Source organism: Metopolophium dirhodum, chromosome 9 (genome assembly GCF_019925205.1).
Source record: "Metopolophium dirhodum isolate CAU chromosome 9, ASM1992520v1, whole genome shotgun sequence".
In the NCBI taxonomy this organism is placed as follows: domain Eukaryota; kingdom Metazoa; phylum Arthropoda; class Insecta; order Hemiptera; family Aphididae; genus Metopolophium; species Metopolophium dirhodum.
This window is the reverse complement of record NC_083568.1, coordinates 23,576,195-23,590,770: the sequence shown is the minus strand read 5'-3', so window position 1 is coordinate 23,590,770 and position 14,576 is coordinate 23,576,195. Positions and strand designations below refer to the sequence as shown.

Here is a 14,576-nt window from a genome sequence, read left to right as displayed (position 1 = left end):
TGCATAGCCGCATAGGTATCTACCACTTACATAATATTATATAAGTCATATTATTAAACTCTGTTATTACCTATATAGTTAAAATGCTTACGTCTATTTTATTTTTTGTTAAACTTAAGTATGTAATACTTGAACCGCCTCACGGTCGTTTACATTAATAGACGAATAAACCATGTTTTTTCTTCGATTTTTACAGTGTACGCGAACATCGACGCGCTCAAGCAGCCACCGCCGCCGGTGCCGAACAGATCGGCCACGTTGCCGGTGACGACGAGCAGCAGCCAGCAGCGGGCCAGCGAGAGTTCCAGCGAGAGCGAACACCAGATGCCGATGGGCCGCAAAGACAAGCGGTCCAGCGTCCTTTCCAGCCTTTTCCGCAAGAAAAAGGCCACCAACCTGTAAACGCAATCCAGCTGCAGCTATAACGGCGCATCGTCTGCAATATAATATTATTCTGATAAATTACCTATATATAATCAACGTTATCCTATAGATTATAATATTATGTACCTACGCAATCTCCATACGGCGGCGGTGATATGTCCGCCATATATAATATACGTATGGTAGATATACGTAGTTCCAAAATATATAATTATTGTTTTTGCACACATAATAATATTATTATGAATCGCATAGTCTGAACGGTGTCGGAATTGGAAAGTGAAAACCCGTGTCGAGGGTTTGTAAAAATTCGAGAAAAATAATGGCCGAAAAAAATTACGTTTCGAAACGTCTCTTGGCGATTTACAACTATGTATCGGTAATTATAGTAGTCGGATGTACCTATGTATAGGAACTATATTGTATTTATATTTTTTAACTTCGACGATATTTTACACGAACCACGATCACCCCCATCGCTTCCTACGGTATATAACATAAAACATATACTAATCGTATAGCAATATAAATTTGTCTTTGTGTGTGTTATTTTATACTTATATCGTTATGCGTATAATATTAAGTCAGTGTGCCATTCATTGTATACCTATATGTTGTGTATACGCGTTTGAGAGAGGAACCCAAACCAAAACGACGGCGCAGTCAATGTTGTATAATACTATTATTATTATTATTACGATTTAGATTTTATGGATACCTATGTGTGATTTTTTTGTTTAATTTTATTCCGTCGCCAAACGACGTAATTTTTTTTATTTTACATTTTGATAGTCCTTAGGTAGTTGTAGTGTACCTATCGTCGTGTAGACTGAGGTCTTAATTAGTTTCGGGTCTGAAATGTTCGACTAGAAAAAGGACGGACCATTCCGCCATTGAACGAAGTATCTACATAATATGTATAGGTTTTATTTTAATTATCGATATAAAGCGCATTCTACTTGAGCTATTATATGGGCATTGTATTTATATATTTATGTCATATAATGCGTAAGGTCTTTTAAAGCATATACATCATGCCATTATCATAGAAATTATAGATTTATTTTATTCATCTGTCGATATGAGTAATTCGTGAATTTTCTGTTTTTATCTACCATGTATAAATATTTTTTAATGGTTTATTGTGTATTATTCATCTATTATTGTTATAATATGTTTAATGTCTATAAAATTTAAATTTAAATTATTGTCGAAGTGATCATATTAATATATAATATAGATTATTGTTTATTACTGCTTTCCATATTATATTATGACGTACCTACGATTTTACATTAGTGATTAGAAAAAACTATTTTATACATTATATTTTTGCTTCTAATTAGAGTCCATGTTATGTTTGAGATGTATTTTTTTCTCTTTTTAGTCACACGCGTATTTTGCCCTCATTATTAATGTAATTTTTGTTATATTGTAAATGTCATATTAAGTTTCTAGTTATATAGGTATATAGTTACACGCAAGAGTATACGCTATGCTTATATATTAAAAATTATTTATAATTATTATTACTATATTATATATATATTTTTTTTTTTTTGATAATTTTATCAATCATACGTAGTGCCGTATCACACAATATTGTACTGTTATTTAAAAGATAGTAATTAATATTTATGTTCAAAAATTGTAAACTGTTTGTTTTTTCATCTATAAAAATACATCAGACTACTTATACTTTTATATTTCATTTTAATGCGACTATTACATTTTTAATTTTAGACATAGGTACTAATTTAAAACCCATTGTAAAAATCAAAATCCAGTAGCGTTTTCCATAATATACGACTGTACTGTTTACTATCTATTGCACTGGTGCAATTATTTTATGTTTCATATTATGGAATATCAGTTCACAACTAGTGCGGTTTTTATGTTTCACATGCGTGCACTCTGCCAGTTTTTTTGCACTTAGTGCAGTGATAATTGCACGAGCTCCTCGTAACTGTGCACATTATCTTTTATTGATAAAGGTATATCTTTAATATTATCTTATCTTGAATTACCTATTAATTACAAAATAATTGATATCATCATATTGATTCATAATCGTGTTCCACATATTATGATCCTAAACTCGACTGAAAGTTTAAACTGTACAAGTTTTTGGTTGATATTATTTTCCCGCTTTACGTACGACTAACCGCATTGGTACTGTCATAAAGAAAAAACAGTACATGTAAGAGTTAAAACGTTAAAATACATTTTTAAGAAAATATTTTCAAGTGCTGATAAAAATTGTTTGCGCCAATTAGCTTATCGCGGGAAACGACTCTGTGCGACGGCGATATCTCTCTTCTCGACTCTCGTCCATTCACCAATCCGTCATTTAATTATTTAAATTATTATAATTGTTTTGTGTATTTATTATCTTTGATTTCGCTTTCTGTGTGAATAATTATTGGTCAACTTTTGCCTCATATTAATATTATCATTTATTCGTATCACTATTATTACTATGATTTATTACATTTATTATTATTACTTTTTGCGGCCAACGCCCTTATTGTTATAAATTTATTATCATTGCTGTTAACTCATAATATATATCGTCTCATCTCAAGTATAATTTGTAAAAGTATAATTTCTTTGGTTGGACTTGCAAATTCTTGCTAATTACTTGCTAACTACAAAATAATGGCAGTTTGAAAAACTATTTAAAAAAAAATGGAAGGACGAACTTCATGGACGTCTACTTTTGTTTTTTGATTTCTAAATGTTATGATAATTTACAAATTTAGGAATTGAATTTACAATGATTTACAATTGTTTACAATTTGTCCAGAACCGATCAGACAGATTGCGGGGGGCTGTGTGAACTTGGCCCCCTGAAACTTATTTTTGACTCAACGGCCAAGGGGGTTGTTTACAAATTCAAGTATTGAATGTACTATTAATTTACAACTGTTTGCAATAATTGTTTGCACAGTCGGGGGGCCATCTTCATGTACGTCCAACCTGGTGCAAAATTTGATTAGCAAATAGTAACTTGACTTGCTAATTTCGAAAACCAACTTGCTATTACTTGCTAATTAATTGCTATTTTTTGGCATATTTTTGGAGAAGATTGGATAAAGTGGGTGGGCCACCTGAACTTGGCCCACCTAATTAAATCTGATCATATAAACTGTGAAAATAACTTGCTAATTTTGAAAACCAACTTGCTATTACTTGATAATTATTCGTTATTTTGGCATACTTTTGATGTGTATTGGTTAAAATGGGTGGGCCAAGTTCATGGACGTGATGAACTGGGCCCCGGGACACCATATACTTAGTGGGGCACCTTTGAACTTTAACTTCAAGAAAATTGTATCGCTAAATTTTTACAACTGTATAATGTATACATATACATTACTATAATTTTGTACTATATTACTATCATAAATAATATAGACTATCATCTATGCGTACAATGTAGTCCACAACTTCCATTTTATAAACTTCATCATATTGTTATAAATTATTAGAATATAAATATTTCGGTGATAAACATGGGCCCGCAAAATCAATGGGCCTCGGGACCGTGCCCCGTTGGACCCTACTCCCTTTATCCAGGCTTGGTCACTGTATTACAATCGTCAACCTGTTCTCCCATAATACGGACAAAGAAAAATGGAATTATGGTAAAACAATATTATATTTGTATGTATAGGTTAGGGTTATAAGTAGGTACAATGTATAAAATAAAAATTTCCAAGATGGATATCCACTAGCGTGGAATTTTTTTTTAACCACAATTATAGTTTCTTATATAGCTATGACTGTATGACTGGACGATCCGATGACGTGACCACCCATCTCTTAAAAATGTGTTCCAAGCAGAGAACCAACTAAATCGCCATTACGATGATTTCTTTTCTTACGTATGTATCTATGGGTGCTACGTGTACACACTACATGGGCGGTAATCAGGGGGTGCTTGGGAGCTTAGCCTCCCCCAAGTATACCTTTGGCCCACTAAAAATTATATCGTTTTTTCATTGTGTGGGATCAAAGCTCCCCACTCATATTGGTAATCAGAAAAAAAAATCCCCTGAAATAAAATCCAAAATCCTCAAAGCAAATACTCATATATAGTTGTGCATCATAAAATACTCATAACTCGCTTTAAAATTAAAATATAATATAAAGTCTATGATATTGCCTAGATATTAATCATAACTTTAAATTTTATAAGAAGTCAATTCACTCCAGTGGTGTATATAGAAATAATTTTTGGGATGGGCTATTTAATATGATTGACTATTAATAAATGATACTTTATAGTAAAATCTAAACAAATTAGTTACTATTATATTGTCGTCGAAATTACCTCCCACTAAGTATAAATAATTGCGGTGTTATTCCTTTTTTTCGTCTAGATAATGTTATTAGTTTTTACTTTTAATTATAAAATTGATAATTGTAGTATATTACATATTAATACTTAAGCTAAAAAATCATTTAAGATGTTAGGATTCATAAACAGGAATACGATTAATTGTAAAAATATTAACTCATTTATAATATAATATTATTTAATTTCAGTATAATATTTGTAAAATTTAGATTAAACTATTACTGTACTTTCAATTTTTATTACCAGAGAGTATACATATCCATTTATAAATAAATATTTATATAGCAATATCATATAATATAATATGTGGTATACCTATTTATCAATATTATAATAATTATCATTCAAATTTTATATATTTTTAATATTATTAATTATTATTTTTGACAGCTATACCCAACAGTACGGTTAGGTTTAGCATTGGAGATTTTTTTTCCTAGATTCCTCACATTGATGTTAAAAAACTTAGCCCCCTCTGAAATTGTAATGGATTTCCACCTATGTACGTGTAATCCAATTCTAAGTTGAATACTCGTTTTCTCTGGATTTTTTGTCCCAAACCTACAAGTTTTTGTTGAGTTTAGAATTATGTTTATACCTTTCAGTAGGTAATAAGCAGGGCTTAAAACCGTTATCAATAAAGTCGGTAATCGGCTCCTGTAGGAGCCGAACATTTTTGAATACTAGTAACCGGTCATCGTTTAATTTTGATATTTTGGTAACCGGTAACCGTTTCTTTAAAGATATTTCAAACACTATGACTACCGTTAATATTTTAAAAGGTTTTTTGGTAATCGATTACCAGTTAAAACCGGTTTTTAAAAATAATTTTTTTCAATTTTTAATTATATTTTTAAAACAGTTTATTCAGGCCATTTGTGGGTTGAACTATTATTATTACAAAATCAAAAACTTAATATGCTTTAATTTGGTCAATTTCCCTCAATTTAAAAATTAATTATTTATTTTTTAAAACTGCTTTAAAGTTTAAAACAAATGATCAAGATAATGGCGATCTTCATAAATCAAAAAAATAAATTGCATAAAAAAATGTTATTGTTATAATTTTTTTATTTATAACTGTAAAAAACCAAAATTAAATATAATAACTTTCCAAGATGACACTAAGAGTGATACATTGACACGGAACTTTTTGGTTGTATTGTATATATTACAGTACCCCATAACCTAGGTCTGCAGATCGAGTATTCTACGCTAGCCTTCGGACCGACTCTTGGAGCAAAAACTACAAATAACAAATGCATAAACAGGAGGGTTTGGGCTCTGGGAGTCATAATTTAATACTAAACTATTTATAAATGTATGCAAAACAAAGTATAATGTAATAAAAACCTAAAAATTTTGAAACAAATTTCTTAAAATTAAACTTTGAAGGTCCCCTATCTATAGTAAGTTGTGGCACTGTATATAAATCGTCACCTAAGAACCATCATGGCCAATCTCAAAAAATTCAAAAATACGTTTTATATATCAATAGATTTATATTTTCAAGACGCGTGTGACCAAGTGATTAGTTTTGATGTTTGTCCGATAGGTTAGCTGTGAAAATTCAAAATGTCATCATGGCCTATCTAAAATCGTTTGTTATCAGTGGTATCATGGCCAATCTCAAAATAGCTATATGCAATACTTTATGTTGTTACTTAATGGCAGTTAAATTAGTACCTCAGCTTCAAGCCAGCTCATTGTATTACAAAATGAAATTGGAAGTACATAATTTCACGGTATACAACTTGGAAACTCACGACGTAATTTGTTACTGGTTTGACGAATCTCAGACAGATCTAGTTGCATCATCGTTTGCGTCATGTCTTATAGATGCAGTAGAGGGACTGCTAAATGAATCTGGTCCAAGACCAATTGTCAACATTTTTTCAGACGGCTGCACTTATAAAAATAGAAATTCGGTTTCGTCCAATGCCCTCTCGGATTTGAGTATTAGAAAAAATGTTACAATTAATCAAAAATATTTGGGAAAGGGGCATACACAAATGGAGGCTGACAGTGTCCACGGTGTTCAAGAAGGAGCAATGAAAAACAGAGATATTTATTTACCATCTCAATTTATTGATATAACAAAGAATGCTCGAAAGAATCCGTTTCCCTACAGGGTAAAATTTGTTGATTGGCAATTCTTCAGAGATTTTTCAAAGTCCAACCACATGATTTATGACAGCATCCGCCCGGGGAAGAAAAGTGGTGACCCAGTTGTTACTGACTTGAGATGGTTGCAGTGCAATTCCTCTGGCCAAATAAAGTATGCTCTGGATTTTTTTACAGAACTGCAACCTCTTCCAATTAGGCCCAAGACTAATATTAGAACAGGAAAAATTACGTTCCCTCCTCTCAACAGTGGCCCAATAAAAATACCTAAAGACAAGTGGAAAGATTTGTAAGATATAAAACCAGTGCTTCCACATGATTGTCACAATTATTATGACTTCTTCCCCATGCAGATATCTCCTATAGACAAAATAAGAGAGCTGAAAAAGAAAAAGCTAACAAAGCTACAAAATTGGGGCAGTAATTGTTATTGGCTAGTATTTATTTTGATGTGTTTAATACGAAAGTTATACATTTTAAGTTAAAAGTTTTAAAAATTGTATGTTTAAGTTTAAAAAAAAAATAAATTTTATTTTAAGAACACAAAATTGTAATATTATAATAATACCTATGTCTTACAAAGAGAGTAAGAGACTTATATGTTATTTTGTTATCTTACCTATTGTTCATGAATTTTAAAATAAAACCATGATAATAGTAGTAGTAGTATTTTATAACTTTTTAATTTTATGTTGTTGTTTAATTGTCATGTTATTTAATTTAGTTTTTTTTATACTTTAATAAAAATATACGGTTATTATGTATTTTAGGTATTATGTCATCTTGCCCCATAGACATTTTCAACTTACCCTGACCTTGGAGTAAGATGGTACATTTTTGGATTTTTAAAAACAGTGATGAGTAAAAATATTTTTAAGTTTTTAATATTATTACTATTTATTTAAAAGGTAAATATTTCAACACGAATATGTAAAAATCCCTTTCAAAAACTTGTTCATACTACGTGGAAGAGGCTAGATCGTGAAGGGATTTATCGTGCCAGGGGAGACCGGGGAGACATAATTTTTATGTTTAAGGAAATGATTTCATTTTTATTTTATCCTAATCATGGCCTATCTAAAGTATACATATTACGATATCAAGAATTACCAATCTCACAAAATTTTAGTAAAAATAAATATCTGGAAATAATATTTTTTCAGAAAGATTAAGTACATGTATTAGAGCCATTTAATGTCAAGAGGTATACCAACATTCAAAATTCCTAACAAAAAAACGGTTTTTTGTTCACCCTGAAAAGTTGGGAAAACCGAGATTGGCCATGATGGTTCTTAGGTGACGAAATGTGTATATGTCTAAGAAACAAAGATCAATAAAAAAATAATCATGAACGACGACGTTTATGACGATATTTATAATATACTAGCTGATCCCGCTGGCACTTCGTTGCCCGTTAAATATACCAATTCTATATTACTCAAATTTTGTTCAATTCGTTATTTAATATTCGGCGTATGGTGTATGGTGTTCAAAATTTATCTTAACTTTTCTGTTGCCCGGGATAAAAGTTCTGATTCGTGGCAGTACATTATCAGGTAGGCAATCTACCTGCGGTAGATCGTGGACCCCGGCGTGCTGTTTGTACGTAAGTGTACGATTTAACTCTAAAGTATCAAAATTGTAGTACTAAGTTTGTCGTTTTTACTTAATTCCACATACGGAGGATTTATATAATCAATTAATGCAAAAGCCTAACGCAACCGTACTGAAATCCAATGAATAAAAAAAAAAACAAATTTAACACTTTTTATAATTAGCCTATCTTTTCCCCAGAGGTCTAATCTACACACAAACATTCATTTTTATCTATACTAATATATAAAATGATAGCCATAACTCCGGAACCACATATCGCACAGCGTACAAACTTCACAGAAACCATCTACATATCAATCTTAATATGCCCTGAAATTTTTATCGAAATCGGTTCGGTGGATCTTGAGCTATAAGATTTATTCAAAATGTACACTTATTTTTATATATATAGATAGTTAAACACTTATACCTATATATATATATGTGATATTCACAACAGATAAGTATACTCGACGGCAATTAATTGGGGAAAAAAAATTTAAAAATAGCTGGAAAATTAAATTCAACTATAATGTAATCATGATTCATGACATAATTCAAGTATTAAAGTACACGAAAAGACCGTTAATTTTTTTTGGTCGGGAATAGGTTTTGGTTATAAAACCGGGATTGAAAATACGAGGTAACCGCTTTGATGTTAATACTTAGATATTTACCTTGATTACCGATAACCAATAACCGCTTCCAGCATTCCAAAACTAAAAGCGGTTACCGGTTTTCGTTACAAACCAGTTACCAGTTTTAAGCCCTGGTAATATGTAATATTTTATCAACGCATGACGTAAGTACACATAAGTAATATGACCATAATAATATCGCGTTATTTAACAAATTTCAGAGAAACAACAATGTTAATATTATTGTAATGATATGATACTACTTTTTATACAATTTTAAATTATATTCAACAGTTTTCTATATGACTGGACTGCACGATGGTGACCACGTAACCATCCACCTCTTAAAAATGTACTACCAGCAGAGTATCGAATAAGTGGCCATTACGACAATTTTTTCGATTGTGACATTCGACCATTCCGAATAATAATCTTCAGTCGACGGATTTCTTGTAACTGGTGAGTGAGTCTGTGACTTATGCTATCAATTAATAGGGTACTATTAAATGCCATTGATTATCAATACCATAATATTATATTAATTACACTGTTTTGTTTTTATATAGTATATATTTTACAATTAATGTCAGTAAATAATAATCTTATTAATTGTGCCACTGTTATGCAACAACCAAATTTGTTCATTGTTTTCACCGTCTTAAAAGTGCATAAATAGGACAATATTTAAAAGCAGCAGTTCACGTTTAATTTCTTTACTTATAATATTACATTTTTGTTAATAGTAATTATTTTTGATATTTTAATTTGAAACGAGTTATGTGCATTTTTGAACCATAAAGTTGTAAATATTTTACACGCTTATGACTCGTTTTAAAAATACAACAAACATTAATGTGATATACTCACCCGTAATGCCCGCTGTGAATTGAGAATAATTTAATAGCTAATTTGTATTCGTTTTTCAAGGTATTGCCGTGTTCGATTGTATTGATTAAATATAGCTAAATTGACGCCAAGATGTCTTCTAAAGAGATTCAAAAACTTAAGGATGAAATTGAAGAACTAAAACAAGTACCTAAATTAACCTTATTTAAAGAAAGTTAAAAAATTGAATACCTTAAGATTTTAATAGTATTTTGATATTTTGCATAAGTTATACCACAATAATATCATAATTTTTAACATATACGAAACTGTATAAAAACATCAACTAAGTACTTATACATTTTTAATTTATTTAGAAAAATCGTAATCAAAAGGAGGCACACGAAAAAGAAATTCAAAATCTAGAAAAAGTAAGTTAGTCTATATTTTCATTTTTAATATTATAATATTATAATTTGATAATTTGAAATCATTTTGACGTTTTTACATAAACAATAATTACTCTACACAGTATAATATTTCATAGTTAGGACATGAAAGTATAAAAACTTCACTTACATATTTTTTTTTATCTATTTAGAAAAATTGTGATCTTAACGATAACCTCACCATTGCAAATCAACGTCTAAAAAAAAAAGTAACCCTATTTTAAAAATAATATATAATTGAAAAATTAAAGTTTTTAAAACATTTTTATAAAGCATACAACAAAAACAACGTATTCCACAATTAGTACCCAGTTAACTGTATACAAATTTAAATTACATATTTTTAATATATTTAGAAAAATCATGAACTTGTGTCTGATAATGGGGCTATTAGTAATATTATAATATTATTTATTTAGAAAATTCGTGATCAAAACGAGGCACATGAAGACCAAACTCAAAATCAAGAACAAGTAAAGTGATCTATATTTTCATTTTTAATATTATAATAATGTAATATTATTTATTTAGAAAAATCGTGATCAAAACGAGGCACATGAAGACCAAACTCAAAATCAAGAACAAGTAAGTTAATCTATATTTTTATTTTTAATATTATAATATTATTTATTTAGACAAACCATGATCAAAACGAGGCACATGAAGACCAAACTCAAAATCAAGAACAAGTAAAGTGATCTATATTTTCATTTTTAATATTATAATAATGTAATATTATTTATTTAGAAAAATCGTGATCAAAACGAGGCACATGAAGACCAAACTCAAAATCAAGAACAAGTAAGTTAATCTATATTTTTATTTTTAATATTATAATATTATTTATTTAGACAAACCATGATCAAAACGAGGCACATGAAGACCAAACTCAAAATCCAGAACAAGTAAATCAGCCTCTTTAAAAAAAAAAATAATAATTTAATTATTTGATATTTTGATATTTTGTTTAAATATTTTCATATAATAACATCATATTTCATAATAGATAACGTAAAAAAAAAACTTTAAATGTATATTTTAAAATTAATTTATGATAATCATTAATCATGTTCTTGTTTTTAGAAATGAGGAATATGCAAAAGAAGTTTGTCAGTCAAAATTGAATGAATTTATTATTACACATGTATGGTTAGGTTATGAAGTTTAGTTCCCAACAAAGTTTTGCAGTTTTATTTTTTCAGTCCCATAAATATATGGGTTTGGCGCTGAGTACAATAGTGCAATTATAATTTGTTAGATAGACTAAATTTTTAAATTTAATTTTTCAGATCTTGGTTTGATATTAACTACTTTGATTGCTTTATACTGAATAGTTTGAACCTATTTTATTATTATCTGTAACATTCTAGAGACTATTTTTCGGTCAAGTAGTGGAAATCGAAATAAGTTGTGAAAACAAATTTATAAAATAACCGAATTTAAAAAAATAAAATGGGAACTAAACTGCATTTGATCCATACTTTTTTCAAATTATAAAGAATTAGTAAAATAATTTATTGATAAAAGTAATAATATTTTTAGTTGCTCTCTACCCAATTTGACAATTTGACTGTTTATAATCGCATGAGTCTGTCGCCTGTTTCGGTGGAAAAATCACAACCCGTAAGAACATAATAATTGTATACTAAATTTACTCAAATAAAAGTTTAAATAAATATTTACTTATTTTTAGTGTAAGGTATGGTGGTGCCCAATTCATTCAATGTTTGAGACTTTTGTTGACAAGTTTGAAGCAAGTAATAAAGAAGATGAGCTAGTAGTAAACCGTGCAAAAGATAGATTTAGAAAATGGAAACGAAAGGTAAGAAAATCAAAAACATATAGATTATAGGTACATACATTTTGAGAGGAAATCGTGAGTTTCTTTATTTTTAGGGTAAATGCTGCTTACATGATCGTCAAAATAAAGATAGAAACAATTTCGCTCCACCATCAAATTGGCCAAAATGATCCAAATCAATGCGGATATAACTATCTAACTATCTAACTATATAAATATTGCACACAATAGTTTTAAAAATATGAACACGCTTTAGCTTTAAAAGTCATATTTTATTATATTTTATTATAATATTTAAATAATAATTAAATATGTGTACTATAATGTTTAGTATTTACATACTGTCACATGTTAAAGTACACATATGTACATTTCTTAAATGTTGGAATACTTATTTATTAATCCAAATAAGTTATAAAATTAAACTTTTGATAATATATATAATATATATATATATTTACCCATAACAATGTTACTATATAATTCAAATATATTTAATGGTTTTCATAATGATTTATCAACTAGTTGTGTTCTTTAAATGCATGTGTGCTTATTACGCATATTCTGCAAGTAAACAAATAAATTAGTTACCTAGCCTACTGTACCTCTTCAAGCCACTCTCCCTATTTGATTTTTACTATATAGGTTTCCATAAAACTAATTCAAATTTTCTGATGGTAAAACCAAGTTACAGTTATTAAGATATTGAAGTACAAACATTTATGTCCTTCGGTTGAGAAACCAATTAATGCTCCAAAGTGGCAAAAATTGTCGGTAAAAAAATAATAATTTCACTAATGCGAAACCGTACCGGGCAGGTATGCCAAAACCACTGATAACACCGGCGTGGTATGAAATAAACTGTAGTTGTCAATTTGAATACGATGTAGACCCAGACAATAATTATTTGCTAATGATAATATTTTATAATATGGTCGGCTATATAGATAACAAAAAATAATTTTTAAAAAAAATTTTAAATTACCACTTTAATAATTGCGCCATGTCAACATGCCTGTTGTTGTGCATACACGTTTCTCGTATTGCTTCTTAATGCTAATATTAATCGTGCAGGAGTTAAAACGAAATTCCCGGTAATGTTCTTAGAATTGGCAAGGTGTAGCGTTCTTTACAATTTATTCAATAATGAATTATTCAAAACTGGTCGCTCCGTGCGATTTTTATTATTCAATGTATAATTAACAAGTTCAGAATAAGTCCTTTGTATTCGTAATATAAGTGCGTAAAGTACCTATGTGTGGTTTGATAGTTAATTATTATTACAAAATTGATTACTAATGGACTTATGGCCATTAACCTAAATCAATTGGTTAGTTTGGTGGAATATTTTAAGACACACGTGTGTACGCAACAGGCTTACAGGAGACGGTGACAGAATAGGATATGATGGGTAGTTGTAATAATATTATCGTATACTGATTGTAATTATTATTGTATGTTGTCGTTTATGAAAAGTTGACAAGATAATGTCACAATAATGTAATACAAACTGCTCTAAATTATCTAAATCAACGAAGATCGCTGGCATGTTTGCAAATATACGATTGCTCGAATATTTTCTAAGTCCCGAAAAACGTCGTTAATTGAAATAATCTAAGTCAAAGAAAGTATGATTCGATAAAAGGTCTGGCTGGAAGTACTCGTACGTACTGTGTGGAATCACGTCTGAGGATGGGCCGTTTTGGGTCTCTCCTATATAGAGCGACTCTACCTGTCCATGGTGACTTGTGCCGCCGTTTCCCACGGTCCATGTGGCCGCCTTCCATAATTAGTTATACTCAGGTCCACGAGAGTCCATACGTAAAAACGAGACCGTCGCTGCGCATCGGCACGTTGCTGGAAATATTGGAAATGGAATCATGGTGGGAGAAAACAGACGTCACGTATTACTATATTTGACTATACTCATAGTGCATTTGCGGATCTGTGACTCAGGGTTGTAGATGTGCCTATTTCTGGCTAGTTCTATGATCAATGAGGGGGTTTCGTTAATCGTGTAGCCCTGTTACCAAGTACCAAGTCCGATTCACAGAAACCTCTAAGCCCGAGGATTTCCCACAGTGTTATACACATTATATTATCTTACTAGCTCTTGGCGGTGGCTCGTTTTGTTGCATCCGGTCTATGCCAGATACTGTAACTATTACCTATATCTATTCCTCTACCAGGTTCTCGTCGTAACGCTGACATAATTCTGACTATCTTATGCGTGTGCTATTGTGCTAATATATAGTATATCGTATATTTCGTATTATACTCGGGCTATACCCGGGGGGGGGGGGATATAATATTCATAATATTATGTGTACAAGTCCTAACCATTCAGTTAGTAGCAAGTTGCAACCAGCATAACAAAAACATTCATTTTTACAGTA

At 30.1% G+C, this 14,576-nt stretch overlaps 2 protein-coding genes across 13 annotated transcripts in view; both read left to right on the top strand.

Annotated features, from left to right (window-relative positions):
• Positions 1-1,750, top strand: part of LOC132952970 (spectrin beta chain, non-erythrocytic 1) — a 57,193-nt gene extending 55,443 nt beyond the window's left edge. The window contains exon 59 of the mRNA XM_061025503.1: positions 197-1,750. Within this exon, the coding sequence (XP_060881486.1) occupies positions 197-402 (206 nt within the window). The 3' untranslated portion in view covers positions 403-1,750. The remainder of the gene's footprint in view (positions 1-196) is intronic.
• A 7,521-nt stretch (positions 1,751-9,271) lies between these two features.
• LOC132952644 (putative uncharacterized protein DDB_G0288537) lies at positions 9,272-12,695 on the top strand. 12 transcript variants are annotated; one of them, XM_061024985.1, is made up of 12 exons: positions 9,273-9,564; positions 10,033-10,137; positions 10,308-10,361; positions 10,532-10,588; positions 10,799-10,852; positions 10,911-10,964; positions 11,015-11,068; positions 11,127-11,180; positions 11,231-11,284; positions 11,922-12,002; positions 12,073-12,201; positions 12,276-12,695. In XM_061024985.1, the coding sequence occupies exons 2-12, from the start codon at positions 10,084-10,086 to the stop codon at positions 12,348-12,350; spliced, it is 720 nt and encodes a 239-aa protein (XP_060880968.1). In that variant the 5' UTR covers positions 9,273-9,564; positions 10,033-10,083; the 3' UTR covers positions 12,351-12,695. The 12 variants fall into 12 exon arrangements, with proteins under 12 accessions (XP_060880972.1, XP_060880968.1, XP_060880970.1 ...); XM_061024986.1 differs by lacking the exon at positions 9,273-9,564 and adding an exon at positions 9,624-9,847; XM_061024989.1 differs by lacking the exon at positions 11,231-11,284 and having other exon boundaries at positions 9,272-9,564.
• The last annotated feature ends 1,881 nt before the right edge of the window (positions 12,696-14,576 follow it).

Excerpts from the sequence above, each read along its gene's own strand:
- LOC132952644 (XM_061024985.1), top strand. The coding sequence starts at position 10,084 with ATGTCTTCTAAAGAGATTCAAAAACTTAAGGATGAAATTGAAGAACTA. Across the intron at positions 10,853-10,910 it reads AAACTCAAAATCAAGAACAA|AAAAATCGTGATCAAAACGA; the intron begins GTAAAGTGATCT and ends TTATTTATTTAG. Across the intron at positions 12,202-12,275 it reads TTAGAAAATGGAAACGAAAG|GGTAAATGCTGCTTACATGA; the intron begins GTAAGAAAATCA and ends CTTTATTTTTAG.